This window comes from Balaenoptera ricei, chromosome 10, assembly GCF_028023285.1.
Source record: "Balaenoptera ricei isolate mBalRic1 chromosome 10, mBalRic1.hap2, whole genome shotgun sequence".
Taxonomy (NCBI): Eukaryota; Metazoa; Chordata; class Mammalia; order Artiodactyla; family Balaenopteridae; genus Balaenoptera; species Balaenoptera ricei.
Genome location: NC_082648.1, coordinates 102,816,795 through 102,843,510, shown reverse-complemented (window position 1 = coordinate 102,843,510; position 26,716 = coordinate 102,816,795). Strand labels below are relative to the sequence as shown.

The window sequence follows — 26,716 nt, the reverse complement described above, 5'->3', positions numbered from 1 at the left end:
AAGCTCTGAGATAGTTCTCTTTGGGTTGGGTTGGAGAGAGAGAGAGAGAGAGGAGAGAGAGAGAGAGAGAGAGAGAGAGAGAGAGAGAGACAGAGACAGAGACAGAGACAGAGACAGAGAGAGAGAGAGAGAGAGAGAGAGAGGTTTGCGTTGAGAGCTGCCAGGGTTGAAATTCCAGCAGGCGAGGGACACGCCTTCCCCCTCCCCACTCCCAGGGGCCTGCCAGTCGGATTTTTCTGTCAACTACCCGCCCCCTCCCCGCCCCTCCCAGCTCAGACTTCCCCTGCCGGCTGGCCTCCTCCACACCCCCAGGCTGTCTGTTCCAGGGCTGCAGATGCGGACCAAAGTCACTCCTTGCCACCAAAAGGAGGAGGGTGTGATCTGTTTCAGAAAACATGTGAAAATGTATTTCTCATCTCATCTCATCTATGGTCCTCCAGTCTCCTCTTCCTCCCTCCTCCTGCACTGACTGTATGGGCCTCAAAAGATGAAAACTCCAACCCCGCTCCTGTCTGAACTCTACCATGGAAATGACTTATTTTTAAAGTTTCCTGTTGGAGTTTTCCAGTGCGTAAATTCAACACTGTCACTAAATCATACCAAGTAAACAGCGATGAGTCATTCTCAGAAATCAGTCTCACGTTAAACCAATTATTCAAATGTCTGAGAGTAACATGAGCTAAGTGCAGCTTGGGGAAGGGTTTGTAACATAAGATGTACAGTAATACAAACAGTCCACCCGGAAAAGGACAATCACACCCCACCCACCCACCTAACAAGCAAACTTCTGATCAGCTGTCCCAGCTCACAAGAGGGAACAAGGTTTCCTGCAATTCTCAGCAGAGGGGGCTGAAATGATACCTCCGGGCCTTCTCAGAAAATTCTAGTCAAACAAAAACTGGAAATATTCTTTAAGCTCATCATAGCTATTTAGCTATTTTCTTTTAAGGCCAATAGTTCACTGTCTCTAAATGATTAAAGAACATATATTCTCTCTGCTTATGTATGTATGTGTGTCTGTATATATAATAGTATATATTAGTAGACAGAATTTCGTTTAATATAGCTATCTTTTTTGGAAATGTCAGTCTTTCAAGACTGGACTCAGAAAATTAATTACTTAAAAGTTGTCTGGATAAGCAAAGAGAATCATTTTTACTCCTGCACCTGAAAGGCTGATATTGGATATTTTGCATGCATTTATTTACAAACAGAACTAGAATCTATGACCACAAGGAGGAAACTGGAAGCACTGTGTCTTTGGCTAATGATGTCCTCAGCAGACAACCAGACAACACAGAGGTGTGGCCAACACTGAGTCTGCACTGAACGCAGCAGGAGGAGCAGGCGGCTGGGGGACGCAGGGCCAGGCCGCCTGGGTTCTCATGTGGCTCCACCACTGACTGGCAAGTATTTTAACCCTGACAGGCCTCAGTTTACAAATCTGTAAGATGGGGATAATAACATCACCTACTCTAGGAAATACCTGAGGATAAATGCACTGGCTTACGTAAAGGGCTTGGCAGGTGTCTGTCACAGTCAGCAGTATGCAATGCTTACTTCTATTATTGTGACTGCTTTGTTACTATTCATTTTAGAAGCAATTTACTTTTCCATGGTCTTAAATAAGGTTTAAAATTTTATTTTTCCAATCTAAATAAGTGGCCAAGGTAACTAATGCCTTTTCTCCCAAAGAAAATGTAGGTACTTCCAAATGTGGACAAGTTATTACCACTAGTAGCATAATGACTATAAGCAAGGAAGTGACTACAGTGACTGACCACAGGCTTTAGGTTTGGTTAGGAGGACAGTCTTGGTCACTCCTAACCATATTATCGAGTTTGCTCTCAGGAAAGACAGAAATACATCACACACATATGTGAAAGCCTGACGAGGGCTTAAACTGTTTCCTCTCCAAGGTGTATGTGCATTGTTAACAGAGGTCTGAACTGAAGGAAGCGCAAGGCTGATAATGGAATTGTCGGCGTGATGCTGATCACAGGGAAGATGGAGGGTCGCGGAGAGTCGGGCCTCCCCCGCCCACCTCAAGGGCAGCACCACACAGACGTCCTAAGCATGGCGCAGGCGTGCGCATCCGAGGCAGACTTGGGAGGCTATCTGCCTCAAGGGCGAACGTGGCCAGCAAGGGACCACGTGTGGCGTTCCCGTCCAGGGCCCGGCCTCCGGTATTCCCGGGGTCCAGGAAGCTGCCTGGCGAGGGAAGGCAAGCCCGTCCTTGTGCAGAGGGAGGACAGCTCCCAGGCAGCCGAGGAACTGGCAGGGCCCCCAGCCTTCTCCCCGCCTTGGCTCCCGCTCATGGTGCTGCCCCTCAGGGGCCCAACGCACAGAGGCTGAGGCCCTGCTCCCGGAGGCATCAGCAGAGGGGACGACGGCTGCTCTGCCCCGAGCCAGGACCTTCCGACAGGCCGCGCCCCGAGAGGCAGAGTGACCTGGTGGCACACGGGCTTTGGGACTGGATGGGATAAGCGAAACCCTCTACAGAACACCCCACTCGGGAACACCTAGGAGGCACTCGTGAAGGGCAGTCACTCGCGTTATCACGAACAATAATTTCATCCTCAGAACAAATGCATGAGGCCAGTAAGGTTATCTCATTAGAGGTGAAGGAGCTGAGACTCTGAGAAGTAAAGTGTACCAAGGCTGCCTTCTTAGCAAGTAAAAAAAATGGAATTTAAACTTTCTTTTTTCCCCAAATCAAAATTTCCCCATACACTGTGCTGAAGTTAAGAGTGTGAGAACGCCAGAAGCAGGGAGTCGGGGGGGAAGCTCACGCAGTAAACACCCGCCTGGGCTACCTCCCAACTGCTCTGCTTGGCTGACAAGACTCACTTTTGTGACTAACTTCTGGAGGGCCCAGGGGACCTGGGTGACATCCTGCCACTGGGCAGCCTTTGTACCACCCGTGACGCCAAGAATGAAAAGCCAGAGCAGTAGACAAGAGTGGAGGGATCCGGGATCCAACCAGGACGAAGTCCCTGGAGGCTGGGGTACACAATGAGGGAATAAATGGATCTGAAACAGAATAGATCATTTTCAGAAACGGAAGATATTTTAATGAATCTACCAAGACTGAAACTGTCCTAAGACTCACAACTCCTCCCATGGAGTTCAGAGCCCGTCAGTACGGCAAACAAAGGCCCACACGGCCTAGCTGGCCAGCCCTCCACTCTGGCCCCATCCCAGGTCCCCCGCCACCCTGCCACCCCACCTCCCACTCCCTCGGTCCTGGTTAAGTCCAGCACACAGCACGTGGTCCCACACACCTGCTCACAGGTGCTAATCTGCCTGCAAGGCCAACCCTCTTCTCTGCCTGCCTGTTCCTCAGTCACTCTTGAAGGCCTAGATCCCAGGGCTCTTCCTGAAGCTCAGAGGTGAGCCATTTACATCGACCATTTAGAATGTTTCTACTACTCATTCTGAATACTTTTCATACACCACTTATTCGACTCTATTTTCACACCTGTCTCCCCCTTTACAGTGTGAACTCCTTGAGAGTAAGCACGAGGCCAAATCCATTTCTTCATTCCCAGCGCCTGGAGTACTGGCTGATACACAGCATACGGCAGATACAGATTTGCTGAACTGAACTAAAAGTCTACACCACGCCGCCAAATAGCACATTCGTTCATATTTGGAGTCAAAATTATTCCTGCTTTTACTCTTAACTGCAACACAGCAGTAGATTTGAATTAAAACTAAATTCCACAGCTTGAGACTAAGTGTCACTCTTGGTCCATTAGAATGTGATGGGTCTGAAATTAAATTCTATCAGAATGAGATAAGCAATAGGCTTTTAAGGGGGGCGGGGGGAGCAACCTCATAGTGACTTCAAGTGTTGATGAAAAAAAGGCTTTTTATAGGAACGCGACTTTGATCCTCCAGGAAAAAAACCAAACAACAAAAAAACACGAAATATGCTAAAGATCAAAACTGTTTTCGATGTGTGACAGTTCGATTATATTTTTTTAGAAAAGGAGAATACTCTCTAACATTTGAAATAAGAGTACTTTTCTCATTTAACCAGAGAAATGAAGCCTGGGGAGATATAAAGAAATTTCACAATGTCAAAAGCACTCAGATTTTATTAAGTTGAGATATGTAACAGAAATCTTGGGCACTCATGCACTCAGCAAAAGCTAACATACCCAAATCAGAACACCTGACAATAAAGGGTGAATCAGAATTCCTATTCCTCTCAATGTTCCACACATTGGAAAAATAACCTTTATTAGTTCTCGCCTCTCTCTCTGTCTCTTACACATACACACCACCTACCACCTCCATCCCAGATATTACTTGTTGGCAAAATCATCCAGATCCTATGCTCACGTTTTACTTTTTCAAATCCTTCCACTACAAATATGATTGAAACTGTAATTGTTAAAGCCCCCAGACCTTGGCCGGGAAGGGTCAGGATGGTGTCCTACTCTGAAAGTAGAACAAGGAAAGAATTACCTTGGTCACTAATGAACTTGGCATACGCTCTTCTTGTCACAGAGGAAAATCAGAATTCGGCATTCATGCCCCTTTCCTTTCTTAACAGTATTTTCTTATTATTATTAAAGTGATTCACATTCACTGTAAATACTACAAAAAAATATATGGGAAAAAGAAAACAATCCTTAATTTTACCAGCCAGAGATAACTGCTATTAATGTTGTAGTTTATTTCTTTGGGGTCATTTTGCCATGCACGTCTGTATTTGTGTAAATATACATATAAGATAGATACAAAAATATAAAAGTAGGGGTTTATGAGATACAATGTTGTGTCCTGCTTCGAATTCCCACTGACCATAACGTCATGAGCACTGGGCCAATATGGTGCATGCTCTTTGAAAACATGGTTTTATTGGTTACATATCGTATCACCATAATTTATCGAAACATTCCCAACGGATGGAAAGGTAGATTGTTTCTAATATTATCAACAATGCTGACGTCGGCATAAGTATGAATGCAGCTGACCATGACGGAGTGCTTATCTGACATCGTACACGGACGATCTAATCTACTCCTCACAGCTGCTCTTTGCCATAAGAGCTAATATGACCCCCTTTCTGGCTGAGTAAACTGAGTTGCAAAGAGGCTAAATACTTTGCTCAGGGTCACCCAACTATTATTTAGCAGAACCCCAGATGTAAATCTACTTAGGGTGGTTTGAGCCTGAGTTTCTCATTTATTTATAGCTAAGTCTATGACAATCTTCACTATTTCTAATCCATAAAATATCCTTGGTTATTCTGAAAAATCAACTAAATACTATCTAGACTTCTATGGTTCCATCTTTAACCCTTTACTCCTCTTTTTCTTTTAATATTTTATTTATTTATTTATTTGGTTGGTTCATTGCACCAGGTCCTAAGTGCGGTAGGCTGGCGGGCTCCTCAGTGGCGGCACGCATGTGGGATCTAGTTCCCTGACCAGGGATCGAACCCGGGCCCCTGCATTGCGAGTGCAGAGGCTTAACCACTGTGCCAAGATTTATTGTGGTGTTCGTTATGGGTGAGGTTAGATTTTTTTCCAACTAGTTAACCAATTACCCCTGGTTCACTTTTATAACAAACTTTCCTTTTCTCTCTGGGTTTCTGGGCTTTCCTTCTCACATGTTAACTTTTTATAACTTCTCAGGTGTCTGCTTCTAAAGGATGCTCTCTTCCACTAACCTATGGATTTCTGTACATTGTTGATTATTTTAACTTCAGGGTATATTTTAATACTGTTGAGATAATTCCTCAGTTATTTTCATTTTTTGTCAAAATTCTGGGTTCCCCCCTCAGGGGACTGTAATTGGCCTAGCAATTAACAATGAGTCTAAAACCAACGCATATCTTTACAATATTCCATATTTCCATCCAGGAACAAGGTACATCTCTCAGTTTATGTGGCTGGTTTTCCGCTCACCTAAGTCTCTCGGATACCTCTTGTTATGGATACTGCGAAATAATGGTTTTTACTATTAAACACAAATCCATTTAAAACCCCTATAGAAGGGCTTCCCTGGTGGCGCAGTGGTTGAGGGTCTGCCTGCCAATGCAGGGGACACGGGTTCGAGCCCTGGTCTGGGAAGATCCCACATGCCGCGGAGCAACTGGGCCCGTGAGCCACAACTGCTGAGCCTGCGCGTCTGGAGCCTGTGCTCCGCAGCAAGAGAGGCCGCGATGGTGAGAGGCCCGCGCACCGCGATGAAGAGTGGCCCCCGCTCGCCACAACTGGAGAAAGCCCTCGCGCAGAAACGAAGATCCAACACAGCCATAAGTAAATAAATAAATAAAATTAAAAAAAAAAAAAAAAAAAAAAAAAAAAAAAAAAAAACCCTATAGTCTAGAAACTGACCACATGGCCTAGTAAAGGAAACCGGATTCCAGGCTTTTACAAACTGCTGAGTCGCCCCGGGCGAATGACTTCCCCACTGTCTTCCTTTCGGTATCTAGGATGTGTGTAAATGATGCTTCTGAGAAATATGCACGTCCCTGAAATGCAGTTTTCTACACTAATCTCCAGGAAGTTACAGACTACTGCAACCAGTGCAACAGGAACTAAGGAGTGTGATCACTGCCGAGAACAAAGTCAGTCCCACATGCGCTGTTTTACAAAAGGTGCCCCCTCGTAAGGACTCGCACACGTTGGTCCGAGAGTTCAAATGTCTCTGTCTCCAGCGAATGTGGATGCACTGGAGCACAGCAGAGAATCTGGGTCTGGAGGTCAGACGTCAGCCTGCTACTGCTCCAAGCAGGTACCTCAACTACCCAAGCTCTGACTAACCAGTAAGTCTGGACACTCATCCACTGCCCCTTAATTCCTCACACTGCGCATTAGGTACAGTGGCAGGTGTTAAACCAGACACGTGTGTCCCGCCGGCACGGAGCTTACAGCCTCCTGGGGAAGACAGCAGTGGGAACCACGGAAGAGCCTGGTTAGTACGCAACAGTAACAGACTACAGTAAATTGTTGTATTTGATGTATATATTTAGCATGATTCTTCCTTTTAAACAACATGAAGCCTTTTCTGCAAAAGAACAAGCTGATCACTCTACAAGATACAGAAAAGGGCTTGTGGGTCTTTCAAAAGAAAAAATTTACAATACACTCAACCATGACATGTGTCCTCAAGATAGGAATTTTAATTTCATTTACTGTAACAGGAACTATAAGTTCAGGAAACTAATGGTGACGGTTTGATTTATGAATTTTGACATATTTCTTGAACTGGGATTACATTACAAAGAAGTGGAATTCTAAGCAAGCCAGCTCTTGCCTATACATTCAATCTTCAAATCAATAAGCTGGGATTCTGTGCAACGTGCTTCTGACAGACAGAAAACACAGAGTCTAACTGAGATGGGCCATACACCTGTAATTTAAAAGTTCCTTAACACACTCTCGGGACTGAGCTAGAACAGATTTTGGTATCCACACAGAAAACACTTCAGCTCTCTACTCAATAATAACAAAAGAGAAATTCAACTCAGAAAGCATTTGTGGTTAAACTGAAGAGAAAAAAAAAAATTCTCATCCTAAAGAAAGTTCTCATATTTGCTCCTCCCAAAAGTCCCATCTATTAGAAAAGTAATAAACAGAGAATACAGAATATGAGGGTTTCTGTAAATACCTGTGAAATGTGTACAGATTTCCATTTAAATACGTACAATGGGGAGACACTGAAATGAACTAGATCTGCTCATTTACAGTGAGGTTGGTGCGGGAGGGGAGAGCAGGAGGTGGTAAGCAACACCAGACACCAAGACACGCTATTAGATGCTTTATGTAAGTGATCACATTTAATCCTTCCAACCCGGTGAGGTAGGTGTAACAGTTTCCACTTTACACATGAAGAAGCTGAGATTCAGAGGTTAAGTCACATGTCCCAATTTATACTTTATACAGCTAAAAAGTGGTGAAATTAAGAGGCAAATGTGGGGCTTCCCTGGTGGCGCAGTGGTTGAGAATCTGCCTGCCAATGCAGGGGACACGGGTTCGAGCCCTGGTCTGGGAAGATCCCACATGCCGCGGAGCAACTGGGCCCGTGAGCCACAATTACTAAGCCTGCGCGTCTGGAGCCTGTGCTTCACAACAAGAGAGGCCGCGATGGTGACAGGCCCGCGCACCGCGATGAAGAGTGGCCCCCGCTCGCCGCAACTGGAGAAAGCCCTCGCACAGAAACGAAGACCCAACACGCCAAAAATAAATAAATAAATAAACAACTTTTTTTTAAAAAATGGGTAAACAAACAAAAAAAAAAAAAAAAGAGGCAAATGTGGGCTTCTCTAAGACTTGTCTGGATTCTCTGCGCTATCCCAAGCCTCCCGTCTGTTGTAAGGTTCCCCCATAAGCATCACTCATATTTATGGATCCAAATGTTACAAGCCGAGGGAAGACAGAGGAGCCAGTGCCAGGAGAGCCCAATGTCAGGACATTTTCAATAGCTTATCTGCAATTCCCCAGACAGTCAGGCATAGAGTTATGGTATTGAAGCTTCCCGTAAAAATGGAAAAATACGTGTCTGGGAAAGAGGGCATTAGCCATTATCATCCACGGAGATCTAGGGAAAGGGGTTTCACAGGAGACTAATCCTCAAGGGAGAAGCAAGGAAAAGTGGTGGTGGTGGAGGATGATTAGGAAGGTACCACTTGTACTCACTAAAGTAAAACTGACACTAAAGTCAGATTTTGTGTATGTCATGGTTTTGCCAGGGGTCAGTTTATGGATGCGTATCACACTAAAGTCTTAAGTAAAAACAACAGCACACATATGCTGCAATATGCACCAGAACTAACAACTGATAATGTATTTACATACAGAAACTGAGGGTGGGGGGAGTATAAAGCAGGGGAGTAAGGAGTAGATTGACAGGGTACAGAGGGGAGCGGGGGCTAGAAAGCTTCCCTGCACTGACCTCAGAAGGTTTTGCGGAGGAGGCACCTTATGACCTTCAGTTCTAAAGGCCAAGTTAAGGCCCCTGGGGTAAAGAATGCAGGCTGGGAAGCCCACACAGGGCAGGCACAGGCCAAGAAGGCAGGTGCTGGCCTTGTGGGAGGACAGAGCACCAAGGGCCCTGCCACCTCAACCCACTCTAGAGCAGCACAAAGGAAACACCAGCACACACTTGTCAAGCGCTCATTTCTCTGCAGAACACTCACTCAGTCAATTCTCCGGGTAACTTAAGTCAGCCAGCACTGACGCAAAAGACAAGGACTGACCCCTGATAAAAGCAATAACCTTAAGAAAATAATTAGGAAATAGCAAGAGATTTTTTTAAGTTTCATGATTTAATAGGTGAATATGCACATTTCAGATAGAAAGAAATCATTTTTAAAAACGATTTAATAGTTTGCCTGCTCACGGCTTCTCCCATCTGGATGTGAAAGGTTACCCCTCCCCTCGAAAAAAATCGTGTTACGAATGCTTAACAATCTTAAATTTAGTCTAAAACTTTAAGGTTAATGAAAAAAGTGCAATCAGATCTACAAAGCCTAAACTTCAGATTAAAAATTTTTTAAATTATTTGCAAATATTATGCTATATAGATGTCCTAACAGTTTAAAATATAGATATGGATAAATCAAATAAAAATAAGGCAAATTACAATAAGTTAGAATATATTCAAATATATCCTAAACATAAAAGACTTTCAAAAATAATTACAGAACCCAGAATTTAGAAGAATATTAATTTTTGTTTAAAAAAGTTATTTTATTTTTACTACATGTCTTTGTTTGCAAATATAGTCAGGACATTTTATAGTTAAATTAAGACTCCTTGAAGAGGAGGCCTGTGTCTTATCTGCTTTATATTTTCAGCATCTAAAACTGTGCTCAGTATGTAGTGGACAGATGACAAATATTTTAAAATAAATTCTCATTCAAGAAAAATTTACTGAATGCTTACTATGTAGCAGGTACAGTTTAGATGTTGGGAATCACACAATGTGTAAAACATTTTAATGAAAAATGTAACACAAAGATTTCATATATATGTGTATATAAAAGTGAAACCTACCTTCAAAATAGATTATTCCAAATTGGGGTGGTCAAACAGTTTATTGTCTTTACACTTTGAACTTTTCCATATAGGACAGGCTTATTTTTAAAATGAAGTTATGCCTTTAATGAAAGCTTTATGCGTGCATATGTTTGAACACATGGGATCAAACATGTGTGAATGCTAGCAATCTTTTCTATCAGGAGGAGGAGGAGGAAGAGAAGAAACTGAACAGCATTTCCACAAAACCTTTGGCAGAATGGATTCAGTAGCCAAAACAGTGGATGGCCCACCTTAGTCAATATGGTTTCTTTGGGGGAAAAAGAAGGTAGAGAAACTAGATCACCTGCTCATCCGTGTTTGATAATGCATTTAGCTTTATGGAAAAACAAAAACAAAAACCATGTTTGGTTTTTCTTCTAATAAAGCATTCAGTTAAAGAATTCATGACAATAGCAAAGAAAAGAAGAATGGGGAAGAAAAAAAGTAAACTATACACTCCTTATTCTAACAAAGAAGAAGCTGGAGAATGCTTTCTTCATATTTACAGCATTAATACCCATGTGCTTCTCACAATAGAAACCAAAATAAAATCTCCATTTCAGGTCCACAACGGTTTTAAAAGTAAGCTAACCACTACAGATGAAGCAAGAAAATACCACGTAAGTCGAGCACACAACACAAGGTAAGAAGTCGCTAAGTAGTTAAGCACATCTCCCTACCATGACTTGGTAAAGGGAAGTCTAGAAATTCCTTTACAATTCAGGAAATACTACAATCCATCATGTGTACAGACCTAAGAGTTCAAGATTCATGGAAGACTGGGTAAGACAAATTTCTGAGCAGATTTTCAATCTGAAACCAGGCAACTTGATCCTCTTAAACACTGCCCAAAGACACAAATGGAAAGGAAGATGATTGCCCTTCCTGCTACTGTGGTGCAGGCCAGCTCCCGTCCTGGCTGAGACAGGGCTACTCCAGGCACTGGCACAGCCAGACCGGAGGGCCACGTCACTCATCTGCTCCTCTCCGACAGCCCTCCCCACAGGGACTCTGGTTAGAGCTGCTAGTGCCCGTGCGGATCTCCCTACTAAGGTGAGTCTGTCTTCCCCAGAGCACGCGGCACATAGCAGTTTCCAGCCAATAAATGCTAGCTGAATTAAATCACACTTAGTCTCTCTGAGCCTTGGTTTCTTCATTTAGAAAATGATGATAATATCTTTTCAGCCTTTTCCACAGAGGTGTCAAAAGGCTCCAAAGAACTAATGCAGATGAAAAGAACTTTGTAACAGGGAAAGGGCCACATAACTAACTACAGGGGGAGCCATCAGCAGGTGGGCACGCACTCAATGCAATGAACAAAGTTACACAGACAAGCACGGAGACCAGGCTGGGCTTAAATGGCTTCTGGTCAAACCTCAGAGCAGTCAGGGAGTACACAAAGATTCCAGGAAGTGTGTGTCAGTAACTCTGGGATTCCAGTTCAATGAGGCAAGAATGGCCCCTCGGTGCTTCTAGAGGGGAAGATGCACAGGAGGACACACCTGTCTGTCTTATCCATCTCAGGGTCCAAGGCTGGGACCATCCACATTTGATGCATGGATGAATCAGAGACAGGGATGTGAGCAGCAAACGGGTGGCAGACTTGGACCAAGAGCAGGCCCAAGGCGGCTGGCTGGCCTGGGAGAGCAGGGTTCACCAGCCTCCAGCATCTTCGGTCTCAAGCCATTCAGGAAGTCTATTTTAAACCCCTTCTCCAAACCCTTGGAGAGCTCCCAAATGAGAAGCTCCATGGTACAGGGGAGAGAGCACAGGCCCAGGAGCTCACAGACAAATCTAAATTCTACTCTGGACTCTGCAAATCACTAACTGATGGCCTCTCCCTACAGTGTGGTCGGCAGAACCGGATTTGCAGGGCTGATGCAAAGATTAAAGTGGATAATACATGTAGTTCACTAAGCACAACACTGGACATAGTAGACACTAAACAAATCGTGAGTCCCTTTTTCCCTCTGGGTGAGGGATGAACTAAATTAAGCTCAATGATACAAAATCCCCCTAACTCATACTTTGAGTCTTAGAGTAGAGAAAGAGCCAAACATCCCTTTAGGCCCCAATTTGCAGAGAAGTGGGACAATCCATCCAGACAATACAATGAAAATTAATGGCATGGTGATAAAGACCTGCTACATAACCATCCATCTCTCCAAAATTATTACTAAAGTCGTCAAGTGCTAGTGAACTCCATCCTTTGAGAGGCATCAATGAGCAAGGCTAATGTCTCTAACGCTCAGACGGAATCAGGATTTGGCTGCAAGACTGTTATGCTGTGGTAGATTCTTTGGAAAGAGAAAAAAAAATCCCACAAGTAATGCTTTCAGGTTAAGCTTTTTGTTGGCGTAGGTAAAAAAAAGTAGGAGAAACAGAGGCATTCTTACACTCAAAGAATGAACTCCTTCATACCTTCAAGAGTGTTTGCTCAGAAGTCAGCAGTGCTATTAGCAACTGCACACGTGAAGGACACACTATAGACTTCCTGTGAGCCCCGCGACCTCTCCAGAGCAGCACTCGGGCACACTCCGTATTTACTTACGGCGCAATCTGATCCTGACTTCAGTGAGTTATTTCATAAGCCTTTTAAGGGTTACTACATTTTGTTCCTTTAAGAAGCCAATCCAAATTAGCAACAAAAGAATAGGTAAACACAAGAAAACCACCTCTTTTGTGCTCCTGAAGAAAGGCAGTCTTGGTCATTAAAAAAAGGTAAAGTGTTTTATCCTCTATCAACTTTCTCTTACAAAAATCAGTCCAGTAATTTTCCAAGGGTGGATCAGTAGTCCTCCACTCACACCTGCTTGAAGTTGAGGAGCCGTCAAAACGGTAAACACATGCAATAAACGAGCAAGTTATCCGGTGCTCCGTTCTGTGCCATGTCCTGTAGGAATCATTCCAGTTATCAAATGCTGCAAAACATACTCCCCCAAAACTTTAGCATCTTAGGATGACCATTCCATTTTCAACCTTTTCTCTCCTCTGTTCTTTAGACTGGATGGTTTCTATTGATCTATCTCCAAGAACACTTACTCTCTGTCATCTCAAGTTGTTAAGCTCATTCAGTAAAATTTTTATATTTTATTTGGATACTGCATTTTTCAGTTCTAGAACTTCCACTTGGTTCTTTTTTATAGTTTCCATTTCTCTGCTGAGATAAGCTATCTATTCATTCATCCAAAGCATGTTTTTTTTACATCCTTGAGCATAGTTACAACTGCTTTAAAATCCTTGTCTGATAAACCCAACATGTGTGTCACCACACAGTCTATCTCCGTTATCTTTTTTGTCTGGATAACGGGTCATATTTTTCTGTGTTTCAAGTAAGTTTGGATTGTAAGTTATCTTAGACATTGTGAATGCTATGCTGTGGAAAATTCTAGATTCTATTATATTCCTCTAAAGAATATTGATATTTTTGTTTTAGCAGGTAATTACCTTGGTTGGACTTAAACTGTAAACTCCAGGGTGGCAGCTCAAATCTCAGTATAATTATCTTATCCTTAGCTTAGCTGCTTGGAGCCTGCCCCATGCATCTCTGATTCAGGCATCAGCAGGGATTTAGGTGGCTGGTACACAGAATGTGGGGCTTAACTTCCTCCTTTCCGGGATTCCCCCTTTCACTTTCTAAAGGCTGTGATTGCTCCAAACTGTCCTTTGATTCTTTAAGCTAAAAGTACTGTAGATTTTCTATCAGAGTTTTAACTGCCCTGCCTGGCACACTCTCTGCTATGCCATTCTTCCAACTGTCATTTCGATTCCAAAATCTATCTGTCTGTGTCAAATTTGAGTGTCTTCATCACATAGCTGTCTTTTGTCCAGAGTTTATAATTATTATTTGCAAGAGGATCAGTCCAACGTTAGCTTACAGGGCCATTAACAGAAGCAGAACCTACAAAAATTTTTTCTTTCCCCAATTTTTTACTTTTTCTCACAGTGTTGTGGGTCATGAATTCAGAAAGGGCTTTGCCAGGCAGGCTGTCCCTGATTCATGTGGCATCAGCTGGGCAACTGAGGAACTGAGCTTGGAACGAAGGAGCTGAGCAACTACCTAAGCAGTTCCAAGATGGTTTCTCACTTACATGCCTGGTTCCTTGGTGTTCCTTGACTAGTCCCTTTCTCTCTCCTCACTGCATCTCATCCTCCAGGACTTCTCCATGTAGACTTGGTAATCTCAGGGGATCTGCACTTCTTACATGGTGACTGGCTTCTAAGAAGCCAGATACAGTATCTGCCAGACCAGTCAAGGGCTACACCAGAAGTGGTACAGGATCACTCCCACCATATTTTATTATTCAAAGCAGTCACAGGGCCTTAGTCATCTAGATTCAAGAGGATGGAGAAATAAATCTAACGCCTGATGGGGGAGTGGCAAAGTCACATTGCAGGAATACATGCAGAATGGTGAGGTACTTCTGCAGCCATCTTGGAAAAAATATAACCTGCCACACACATATTCAATATCTGATGAAGCAAAACAAATGCCACCCAAAGTAAAACTCTGGAAAAATACAGGCAGACTTGTTCAGTATGAAGCATATGGTCCAATTCTCCTGCCATCTCTTTTTAATCACCCTCCCACATTATCTATACAATTACCCCTAAGCTATTCAGCACAAAAGAGGTTTCTAATGGCAGTCTATTGAGTTTTCAGAGATTTAATACTTAAACATCATGTCTATTTCAAAATATCGGGAAGAAATGCTTATGATGCTATCATCCATAAATGTAGGGCACAGATGTTAAGGTTTGTTTTTTTGTTTGTTTTTTTATACATCTTTATTGGAGTATAATTGCTTTACAGTGTTGTGTTAGTTTCTGCTGTACAACAAAGTGAATCAACCCTATGTATACACATATCCCCATATCCTCTCCCTCTTGAGCCTCGCTCCCACCCTCCCTATCCCACCCCTCTAGGTGGTCACAAAGCACCGAGTTATGTCCCTGTGCTATGCAGCAGCTTCCCACTAGCTATCTATTTTACATTTGGTAGTGTATATATGTCAATGCTACTCTCACTACGTCCCAGCCTTCCCTTCCCCCCTCCATGTCCTCAAGTCCGTTCTCAACGTCTGCATCTTTATTCCTGCCCTACCACTAGGTTCATCAGTACCATTTTTCTAGATTCCATATATATGTGTTAGCATACGGTATTTGTTTTTCTCTTTCTGACTTACTTCACTCTGTATGACAGACTCTAGGTCCATCGGTTTGTTTGTTTTTTAAGATAACAGTCAATAAAAACTACTGTTTCTTAAACGTCTACTATGTGTTTGAAAATTTCTAGGTTCTATTTTTCATTCACTGTTCTCTATATAAACAAACAGTGTGTTTAAATGCACAGACTTAGGACAGCATTGACTATTTAAAAGAAAGGAGACTGGCTCAAACACACTATGGACAAACACAATGCAAAATTACAAAAATACAAACCCTAATACAAACAAATATGACACATTATGTTTATCTGTGGTAATATATGCATATAGATATACCTCAAGCTACTTTCTAAGCACCTCAAGCTTCATTCCCCAAAAGTGAACAGATGCTGAATCCTAAATATTATATTCTAAATAAAGCCACATATGTATGAAACATACTAAGAAAGAACCGTACCTTGTCTTGGTTATCTTTATTCTTGTAACACAGATTTCCAATCAGACGAATGAGATGAGACTTGAAGCCCTCAGCCATATTTGAGATGTCACCGTCTGCTTTTATGCAAGCACAGGTGCTGAAGATGTTTATGGTGTCACTGCCAGCTACATGAATCACTTGTAAAAGTTCTATGACAAAAACAATAAACTTCATTTTCCACAGAAAAATTTTTATTTTTACGTTTTGTACTAGATTCCCATAAATAAATCTAATATATTTTAATGGATTAAAATAAAATACAGGTAGAGTACCGAAAGCTTTCTTTAAAATAACAATTAGAAGGCTCTTCTGCTTTTGCTTTAGAATTTTTCATGGCTCTAGTTTTGCAGATAAGCCAAAATGATTACCCCCACCTGGACTTTCCACAAAGAAAAGTTAGCTAAAAATTTTCTACCATCTTTCCTAGTAAAAGGTTTCCAATTCCAACTTCTTTATGAAGGAACTCATGTGACAACTACAGTCAGCTAAGTCTAACCTGCAACACCTATCTGAAATGAGCCATATGACAAAAACCAAGAAGCATGTTGACTTTTTTTCTCATTGTCCAGATAATCAGAAGGCAGCATGTGTTCCCCATTAATCTATTTTGGCTACCCTCAGAAGAAATAACTTAACATTGTTATACTCTATGAAATGCTTGTAGGCAGCCTATGAAAGTAGACAATCTTCCAGAAGCTTTATTAAATGTTTTCACATTATCTCATTTAACACTCTCAATAAAGTTACTAAAAGGCAGGTCACTTTCCCAATTTTATAATGAAGAAATTGGGCTCAGAGAAGTAATTGGGCAGAGTTGGGCTGACAACCCATGTTTGCCCTGGCTCCAAACACGTGCTTTTCCCACGATGATTCAGTTTCTCAGGTTTGTGATGCCTTATTTTAATTATCACTGGAAGCACCGCATTCAAAATAAAACACTGATATGCGATTCTAAATATCTCCTAAAGCTCACTGCTAACTCATCTATCCATCTAGACACCAATTCATCTTTCTTAGCATATGGGTCTCCAGAATAAGTATAATCTTTTTTTTAAAGAAAAAAATAGCAAACACTGAAGAGCAACCATAAGCATGGCTAAGCACAAGGAACAGGTTGTAGATGAATTATTTTGCAAACAGCTTTTTAGCAAAGATGGGAATATTTCAAGCAATGGCTTCTTGTTTAAAACAGTTTTCTCATAAGAACAGAATACATAATTATCAGTACTAGGGGTAAAGCAATATTCTTCATGTTCCATAAGTGTAACTGGAAAAATTTACTAACAAATCTGGTAAAGCTATAGGAGCATGAAAATCGCCAACATCATCGAAACCCCATCACTGTCATAACCCCCCCATCACTGTCGTAACTGCCCCCTCCATCATCACCATCACAACCACTACTGATGGAACACCCACTATGGGCACCCTGTGTAACAGGATTAATATCCTCATCAGCTGATTAGGCATCACAAACAGCAGGTAAGTGGCAAAAGCCTGAGCTGTTACCAAAACACTGTGATTCCTTTCAAGAAAAAATATTCCAAAAAATCTCAAAAATATACTAATACACTGAAAATTCAGGATCTGTGTTTGAACTTATACTACAGTATGACAAGTCAAAGATTTTTTAGTTAAAAATAACATGGGGACTTCCATGGTGGTCCAGCGGTTAAGACTCCACGCTCCCAATGCAGGGGGCCCAGGTTCAATCCCTGGTCAAGGAACTAGATCCCGCATGCATGCCACAATTAAAGATCCCTCATGCTGCAACCAAAGATCCCACACGCTGCAACCAAAGATCCCGCATGCTGCAGCTAAAGACCCGGCGCAGCCAAATAAATAAATAAATAAAACATATATAAATACATAAATAAATAAATAAAATAATATGTGCGATATTTCACTCACCAATCACTCTTTCCAGCAAGCCAGGAAAAACCTGTAGATAGCCGAGCAGGTCAGTATTAGCAGTCATTTCACAAAGGACATCAAGAAGCCTAATTGTAGCCAGTGCCTCCTAAAAGGAAAAGAAAATATGACTTTTAAGGCAAGCTAAATGATTTGACTATTATTAAGTAACTGTAGGAGAATGAAATATTACAAAAAATATTCAAGAGACAGTGCTTGTAACATCTAAACAGAGAAGCAGAACTATCAAGAACAAAACAGAAGTATTAAACATGTACAGGAATAATCATTTTCACCAACAGCAGACATCTGCTATCAAGAATGCAAGATTATGTGTCATTATGTGTCTTCTTGGAGCAAAGAGTCAGAAAAGTTCTTATTCAAGCAAAAATACCTTCCAACAGTGGAATAAATGTTCAAAATTACTAGCTATGTACATAACATTTATGCAAATACTTTCTTTTTAAAGCGTTCCCAGCAAGCAAGTTCTACTTTAAAGATACAAATATCCCATGAAATACATTAATTTCTTGTCCACAGGAATCCTGTAAAATGCTGTGGTTGAAAGAATTTCAGCTGCAATAACTTGGATTATTTCTGGGTGAATATAAACCTATATGCAATATCTTGGTAGCTTAGAAAAGATACTTGAAAATGTTAGTTCACATAACTACTAAGTAATTTGTTATCAAATAGAGTACATGATCAAGAAACTACCAGCTACCAACTGCATGGCATTAGGTAGTCTAAATATAATTTTAAAATGTAACTTTTGCACAGATTTTTTTACTTCATTTTTATAGTACACATTATTTGACAAAATGTGGTAAATAATATAAATTTAACCGTTTATTATCTCACATAATGTTCTTCAAAAGAAAAACAAGTTATTTCCTTTTTAAAATTCTAAATGTGTATTTATTATTCTCCAATTAGGAGACAGTATTTTTTTTTTTAAAGATTTCTTTGATGCAGACCACTTTTAAAGTCTTTATTGAATTTGTTACAACATGCTCTATGTTTTGGTTTTTTGACCACGACGCATGTGGGATCTTAGCTCCCCGACCAGGGATCGAACCCACACCTCCTGCACTGGAACGCAAAGTCTTAACCACTGGACCACCACGTAAGTCCCCAGGAGATAATATTTTAATATAGTATTCTGAAATCTCAAATAGCAAGAAACACACATTTTTTTTGTGTCTTTAATTTTGTTTAATAGCTTTCGCTTGCTAGTTTAAAAGTTAGGAGAAAATATCTAGATTAGAAGTCTGTTTAGAAGACTGGAGCAAATCCATTAACTTATTTAGCACAGCGTCTGCATCCTCTTTTATTAAATGAGTAGTTGCCCAGACGGTCAACTTCGGATACCAATTCTCCTTCAAGAAATGGCTGATTGGCTATAAGTCTGGGGCAGAGCACATACGAGATGACCCTGGACACCTTGTCATACCAGAGAGCAAGGCAGCTATCAGAGTCTCCTCGGATCATGTCAGAAGGAATCAGAAGCAACTTGAAGAGGCTCCCCCGGCCAGCAATGGCACGTGAAACCATTAGGAAGAATTACTGCTAAAATGGACTGAAAACAAATCCAGTGGTTTACAAGCCATGACTTCATAATAACAATTAAAGTAAAACTAAACAACTCACTCATCAACTTTGTATGATGCCATAAAACCAGCTCAATACTTTGAAGACAGGTAATCAAAGGGGGGGGGGATCAACCAGTTATTCTGTTTTTCTTAATCAAAATGAACCTTGCATAACCTAATAGTTTATTAGAAGTTTCTCTTTATAAAATATTCCAGCTAAAAAATGAAAAATGAATGATAGAGTCCAAATACCACCATTTCACAACCTGCAAAGAATTAATGGGGGCTTCCCTGGTGGCGCAGTGGTTGAGAATCTGCCCGCCAATGCAGGGGCACAGGTTCGAGCCCTGGTCTGGGAAGATCCCACATGCCATGGAGCAACTGGGCCCGTGAGCCACAATTACTGAGCCTGCGCGTCTGGAGCCTGTGCTCCGCAACAAGAGAGGCCGCAATGGTGAGAGGCCCGCGCACCGCGATGAAGAGTGGTCCCCACTTGCCGCAACTAGAGAAAGCCCTCGCACAGAAACGAAGACTCAACACAGTCATAAAATAAAATAAAATAAAATAAAAAAGAACGTGAATTTCTTTAAAAAAAAAAAAAGCAAACTGGGCTATTCATTAAAAAAAAAAAAAAAAAAAAAAGAATTAATGGATCTAGGCAATAGTCATTAACAACTGCTAACATTACAAAGAGAGACAACCAGACATTATATGACTCTTGATGAAAGTACTTATCACCAACAATGAAATATACTAGAAAGAGGAAAAAAAAAAAGACCTAACCCAAATCCGAATAAGCCTCTGGAAGGAATTATCCTTCACAGGAAATGCAAGGAAAAGAGGGGGTATGTTAAACCCCACCATGGAGATATCCTCATCAAAAAGGAAACTGTAGGAAACTGTACAGGTGAAACAATCCAGTTCAACAGAAAATGAGCAAAGGTGGAAAAAAAAGAGAGGAGGAGGAAGAGGAAAGGGGAACCTAGTCAAAGGAGATTTAAGATACAGCAGCCAATTGCAATGTATGCCCTTATATCCTGATTCAAAGAAATAAACTTGAAAAAGAATATTAGACAATGGGGAACATTTGAATACTGTTCATTTGATATTAAAATTTTATTAAGTTTTCAGATGTGTTAACTGTATTTTACTTATGTATGAAGACTCCTTATCTTTTAGAGACACATGTAAACTATTAACTGATGAACTATGTGGGAGCCCTCTTTGAATCAGGGGCAACTGGCATAAGAATGGGTGGGATTGTTGATGAAACAAGAATGGGGATGAAAAGGAAGTTCCAGGATAGAATATATAGTATATTGTGTCTCAAAAAAGCAACAAAATGTATAGGTGTGTATATACAAAAAACTTTCAGAGGGAAAAAAGTATACGCTGATATATCTGTAGAAAATAGATGGGGGGGGGGGATGGGTGAAAAAGAGGAGTTCTTAACCTTCTGTTCCACAGCATTTGGCTTGAATTATTTTTTCTTACAACAAAGAAAATATTTCATAAGAAAGGCAAGTTTCACTACAGCAAGTGACAAGACTGAGACTCAAGATAAAGCTAAACTGACTCTTCAATCTTAAAAAATAAGCATACTACAGCTGACAAAAACACACCAAAAACTGGAAACAAATAGTACGCCAAAATTTACCAAAGGACAGAAACAGGTATGTTAATATGAGAACCTAAGAGTATTTGTATAAAGGAACACACGAATAAAACCTCAGAATTTTAAAGCCAAACAATTAAATAAATTTAAAAACTGATGCTATTAAAAACATCTATTTTCATTCTGATTTTTAGGTCATAGCATCATGAGAACTTTATTGGACGTCTTGTCCTAAAAATATCACAAATGGGTAAATGCAGTGGTTTGCTGGTAAACTGGCAGTGGATTCAGCAGTGAATGGTATAAACACTTCTACCGTGGCTGACTTCAAACTACCAAGCTCACAAATTTCTGCATATTAATTAATAACTGACTCTCAGAGGTTGGTAGAGGCCAGCTCCGATACACTATGAGGTTTATGGTATATTTAATATTGAGGTACAGGTCCTTCTTAAATACTACTATGGCTTTTTTCTAAACTTCAACCTTAAAGGATACCATATATACATTAACAAGTACAAGTCATGAGTATATAGATCAGTGAATTTTCAAAAAGTTAACTATTTGGGCTTTTCAAAAAAAAATAACTATCTACAATTTTCTATCTATTAATGCATAATAATTCCTCCCCCCTTTAAAGAAAGAAGTGTAAAAAATATAACTTTTCCTAAACATAAAAAGTTACATCAGGTAACTTCTTGGTAAAATATTGAAATCATCTATACTTTGAATATAAGTGCCTTGAAAAAGTTCAAATCTGTGATTTAACAAGTACTAAGTGTACTTCATTTTCTGTCTCCTGGAAAATTCCTTTTTGAAACTTCCTTGAAGCACAGCTCGCTGCTCCTCCTGCTGGAAACAGAGGCAACTCTATCTCCAGAAAGAGAAGCAGCCTACAAGTAAAGCTTTCTGCTACCACAGAAAGGAGAATTAAAATACTGACCTTACCGCGAGACCTGACATGGCCTCTCTGATCCAGCACAGAAAATCAACAGCAAAGCAACCTTGAAGAAAGTATTTTCACAAAGAAGGAAATACCCTTACATGGCAGAACAAGCATAATCACGGCCTACATTTACTGTGGGAGTTAACAGGTCCGCAGTGTCACACACAGCCCTCCAGGAAATGCTGTGGGTCAGGGTCCACCTTCCCTACCTTCCCATCTGGAGACAGCAAGTGGACGGGCCTGTCAAAGGGCAGCCTGCTCACCTATTCCCGCCTCTGCGCCCAAGTGATTACCTCTCTACTCACCATTCCTATCAGCACGGAAATAACCTCTGTGATGTTTTCGAACACGCTGAAATCGACACTCGAGGTATATAATTCATATGCAATAAAATATGTCCATCTGAAGAGTAGGGTTGTGTCACTGTGCACAGCTACGTATAACACTTCTATTACCCAAAACGTTCCTTCATGTCCCTCGACAATCAATTCCACCCCTCCACTTCCAGCCCGGGTGACAGCTGATCTGCTTTGTTACAATCGATAAGTTTTGCCCGCTGTAGAATTTCACAGAGATGGACGCATGCAGTGTATTCTCTAGTCTATTTCCAATCTATGTTTGAGATTCATCTCTGTTGTTATACCAGAAGTGCATTTCTTTTTACTGCTGAGTAGTATTCCAGAGAAAGAACAATGCTAACTTTAAGACAGAAGGAAAGGAAGGAGCAGACAAAAATAAAGAGAATTCTTGAAGTAAAGAGGAGGGAAACAGAATTACTGTAAGCTAGTGTCCATCTCCTTAGTAAAGAAAAGACCTAAATGATCTAGGGCAGGCTTGAGGAGAATTTTAAAATGTATGAAGACGTAACTACAAAGACACAGACTACAGCACTAATTATAATAAACAGAAATAAGAACTCAAGTGTCCAATTACAGACAAATAATTATGGTAAATTCTTTACACAGAATGCTACACCGGCATTTTAAAAAGACATTCACTATGTATTGCTTGTTTGTGCACTCAGCAAATATCCACTAAAGTGCCTACTATGTACATAGTTCTTTGAACATAACAGTCAAAACTTTTGCCCTCATGCAACTAACTTACATTCAGGAGAAGAAAAAACAGGAACTTACAAATAGGTGGTACAGAATGATTTCATTTTTTAATTTATTTTATTTATTTATTTTTGGCTGCACTGGGTCTTCGCTGCTGCGCACGGGCTTTCTCTAGGTGTGGCGAGAGGGGGTTACCCTTTGTTGTGGTGCACGGGCTTCTCATTGCGGTGGCTTCTCTTGTTGAGGAGCACGGGCTCTAGGTGCATGGGCTTCAGTAGTTGTGGCACGTGGGCTCAGTTGCTCCGCGGCATGTGGGATCTTCCCAGACCAGGGATCAAACCTGTGTCCCCTGCATTGGCAGGCGGATTCTTAACCACTGTGCCACCAGGGAAGCCCAGAATGATTTCATTTTTAATACATATATATATGTTTGTGTATGTGTGTATGTATGCATGCATGTATTTGATGTTATTTGCCTAGAAAAATATATTAACTATTATTTTGTTAAGTCATTAACTCTGGATGGTAAGAATAAGGGCACTGTTCTCCCTTTTCTGTATTTTCGTAACTGTTCTAAAATAAGGATACTGTCTTAGCTCAGGCTCCTATGACAAAATACAATAGACAGGGTGGCTTATAAACAACAAACATTTATTTCTCACAGTTCTGGAGACTGGAAGCCCAAGATCAGGGTGCCAGCGTGGTTGGGTTCTGGGGAGGGGCCTCTTCTAGGCTTCAGATGGCCAACTTCTTGCTGTGCCCTTACATGGTGGAAGGGGTAAGGAATCTTTCTGGGGTGTCTTTTATAAGAGCACTAATTACATTCATGAGGGCCCTCATGACCTAATCACATCCCAAAGGCCCCTACATAGGAATTTTAGAGAGGGAGTGCACCCACCAACATTCAGCAGATACGTTACTTATATAATTGTATGTATGTATGTATGTATGTATGGCTGCGTCGGGTCTTTGTTGCTGCGCGCGGGCTTTCTCTAATTGCGTTAAGCGGGGGCTACTCTTCACTGCGGTGCGCGGGCTTCTTATTGCGGTGGCTTCTCTTGTTGCAGAGCACAGGCTCTAGGCACGTGGGCTTCAGTAGCTGTGGCACGTGGGCTTCAGTAGTTGTGGCTCGCGGGCTCTAGAGTGCAGGCTCAGCAGTTGTGGCGCACGGGTTTAGTTGCTCCGCGGCACGTGGGATCTTCCCTGACCAGGGCTCGAACCCGTGTCCCCTGCACTGGCAGGCGGATGCTTAACCACTGCGCCACCAGGGAAGCCCCTCTAATAGATGTGAAAGCTTCTGTCCCTAGAGGACCCGGCTGGGTCAGAAACTCCGTCTGTTCTCTCACCTCATCATCAGCGTGCTGCTCAGAGGTCAGTCTCAGCACAGTCTTGCACTGATCCACAAAAGTGCTCGCGATCAACTCAGCATGGCTCAAAAACACGGGGATCTCATCCTTGCTCAGCGGCTCATCACCCGTTAGTTTGGCTATCATAAGGTCTAACAACGTAACCCTATAAAACATAAAAGATTTTTACGTGAATATGCAATACTGAAACTGTATAACGCTAAAAACATTTACAGAGGCCATTTTAAGAGAATATTTTTATTTTTAAATTCCTTACTTGTTTATAATGTCTAGCTAGGGAAAACATATTTTTTGTGAATACAATTAATCTTCATCAACTGCCTGTTTTTTAAAATCTTGATTTCTTTGATGTGACTTGGTTACAGAACCAAGCACCTTTTTATATCCATTACTTTCAGCACTGGAATAATTCCACATTTCAGAAATGTTGTCAAATTACGTTTTATAGTATTTACATCTGCTATAACAATAGCAAAGTTAAGTGGGCTAACATTTATTCACTATTTACTACAGAGCTAAACATTTTGCATACCTTTCCTCATTCAATCTACACAAAACCTTCATGAGGCAGATACCGTCAACAGCCCCAAGAGCAAAGGGGGAAATAAGGCCTAGTGAGGCTAATCAATTTACTTGCCAGTGTCACACATACTGAGCTGCCGTGGCAGGATTCAAACACAGGATTCAATCTCTGTCTCCTGGGCCAAATGCTTTACCCACTCATTCTACTTGTGAAGGTTGGGTTTTTTGTTTGTTTCATTATTTTACTTTACAAAAAACACAAATCTGAAGACCAAACTTAGGCCATTTTTACTTCAATATTTAAATTATCACTTAAATATTTCTATTCAACAATCTCTTTCCTTCTCCCAGGAAAAACAAATCATACACAGAACAGCCTATCCAGCATAAATCAAGTAGGATGTTTCTCCAAATCACATTCTGATTGGGATTTTTTTCTGATATGCATAATTCTCATGTATTTCTATATCAGAAGTGATACAAATATCTAAAATGCTTAGCAAATGGGGGAAAATATACTTGCATTAGGCAGGGAGCATGTCTCACTAAGAGAAAAATAAGAGTTGGTTACTGCTTCAAGTAGAAAATAAAACGTGCTGAACTCTTCCTGTATTTTAGCCAAAGGCTGGCAAAGATCATCAGTCTGTTAATATCACCCACAGACCTCAGCGATTTTCAGAACTCCTAAAACTTCAGATTTCTTATAGAAATTATTAACCCAAAACAAAACAAACAAATAATCCCCTCGGCTGAGCACAGAACAACAACAAGTAGTTCAGCCTTGGGGTATGATTGTTTTCTCGAATTCACATACGATCTTTGAAGATGAACGGGGTGCTCTGGCCCAGAGCCAGGCCTTCCACCTTCCCTGAGCAGGACGATCCTCGGGAATGCTAAGGAAGAGGCCACCTAGCGCGTATGATTCAAGAGGAACCCAAATGTCCGCTCTAAAAATATTCCTTGTAATGTGGCAGTTATTTCGAGGTCTAAGAAGTCGTGATCCCTGGCTTTAGGGAGTTCAGCACCCAGTGGACTGCTTCCCAAAACAGGGCGAAGAGGAAGGAGGAACAAGACAGGTCGTAACTGGGGGAAAGGACCAAACACCAGGCAGAGCTGGAGCGAGGAAGGAGCAGATCCCGAAGGGGTCAGGAGGGCTCAGGACAAAAGGTGGGCCACGGGGTGGTGGCGACCCAGGCTGTCCAGCAGCCACAGGAAGGCCCTGGGGTCCAAGGAGGCCGGCTGACAGAGGGAGACGTGGGAGGTGGCCCCAAGAGGTGAGGTAAACGCAGACTTCCTGCCTGCTTTACACAGTCACCCAGGGGCAGTGCTTCCCTCAGACTTCTCCCTGGCTCAGGAGATGCACCTCTACACTCTGTTAGGTGATTACAAGATGGGAGATCTAAGGAGATGGGGAATGAGTGATTTGGAAGGAAAAAAGGGGAGAAAAAAAATCAGAAATGAATCTTTAAAATATAAAAATACAAACCAAGCTTGGATATTACCTGAGAAAAAATTATACTTCATTAAATGATCGTACTTATATTAAGTCATCTGCCAATAAAAACTTTTACAGGCTCCCACTGTTAAGGAGTGGGTCCAAAAACTTTAGTCTGATATATGGGGCTCTCCCACCCAGAATCCCCACCTAACTCTCCAACTCCCTCTACTTCTAGCCACCATCAAAAACTATCCTTCTCGGGAATTCCCTGGCAGTCCAGTGGTTAGGACTCCGCGCTTTCAATGCCGAGGGCCTGGGTTCAATCCCTGGTTGGAGAACTAAGATCCCACAAGCCACACAGCGCGTCCAAGGAAAAGAAAAACAAAAACAAAACAAAAAATCCTTCTCATAAAATAAAGGGATCACACACAGGACATATAATTCAAGTAGGAAATTTTCTTTCAGAAGCATTTATTTTGATTGTGCATTTCATTTGTCATCCCCACTTCTATGCCAGAAAACATATGTGTACTGAAAAGTACTGCAGTCAGGGAAAATGGGACATAATGTGGAATGTC

At 41.5% G+C, this 26,716-nt stretch overlaps 1 protein-coding gene across 1 annotated transcript in view; it reads right to left on the bottom strand.

Moving 5' to 3' along the window:
• Positions 1 to 26,716, bottom strand: part of ATXN10 (ataxin 10) — a 155,171-nt gene that overhangs the window by 75,913 nt on the left and 52,542 nt on the right. Inside the window, exons 7-9 of the mRNA XM_059937161.1 lie at positions 24,158 to 24,323; positions 17,601 to 17,709; positions 15,669 to 15,838 (exon numbers count right to left, since the gene is read on the bottom strand). Of these exons, the coding sequence (XP_059793144.1) occupies positions 15,669 to 15,838; positions 17,601 to 17,709; positions 24,158 to 24,323 (445 nt within the window). The remainder of the gene's footprint in view (positions 1 to 15,668; positions 15,839 to 17,600; positions 17,710 to 24,157; positions 24,324 to 26,716) is intronic.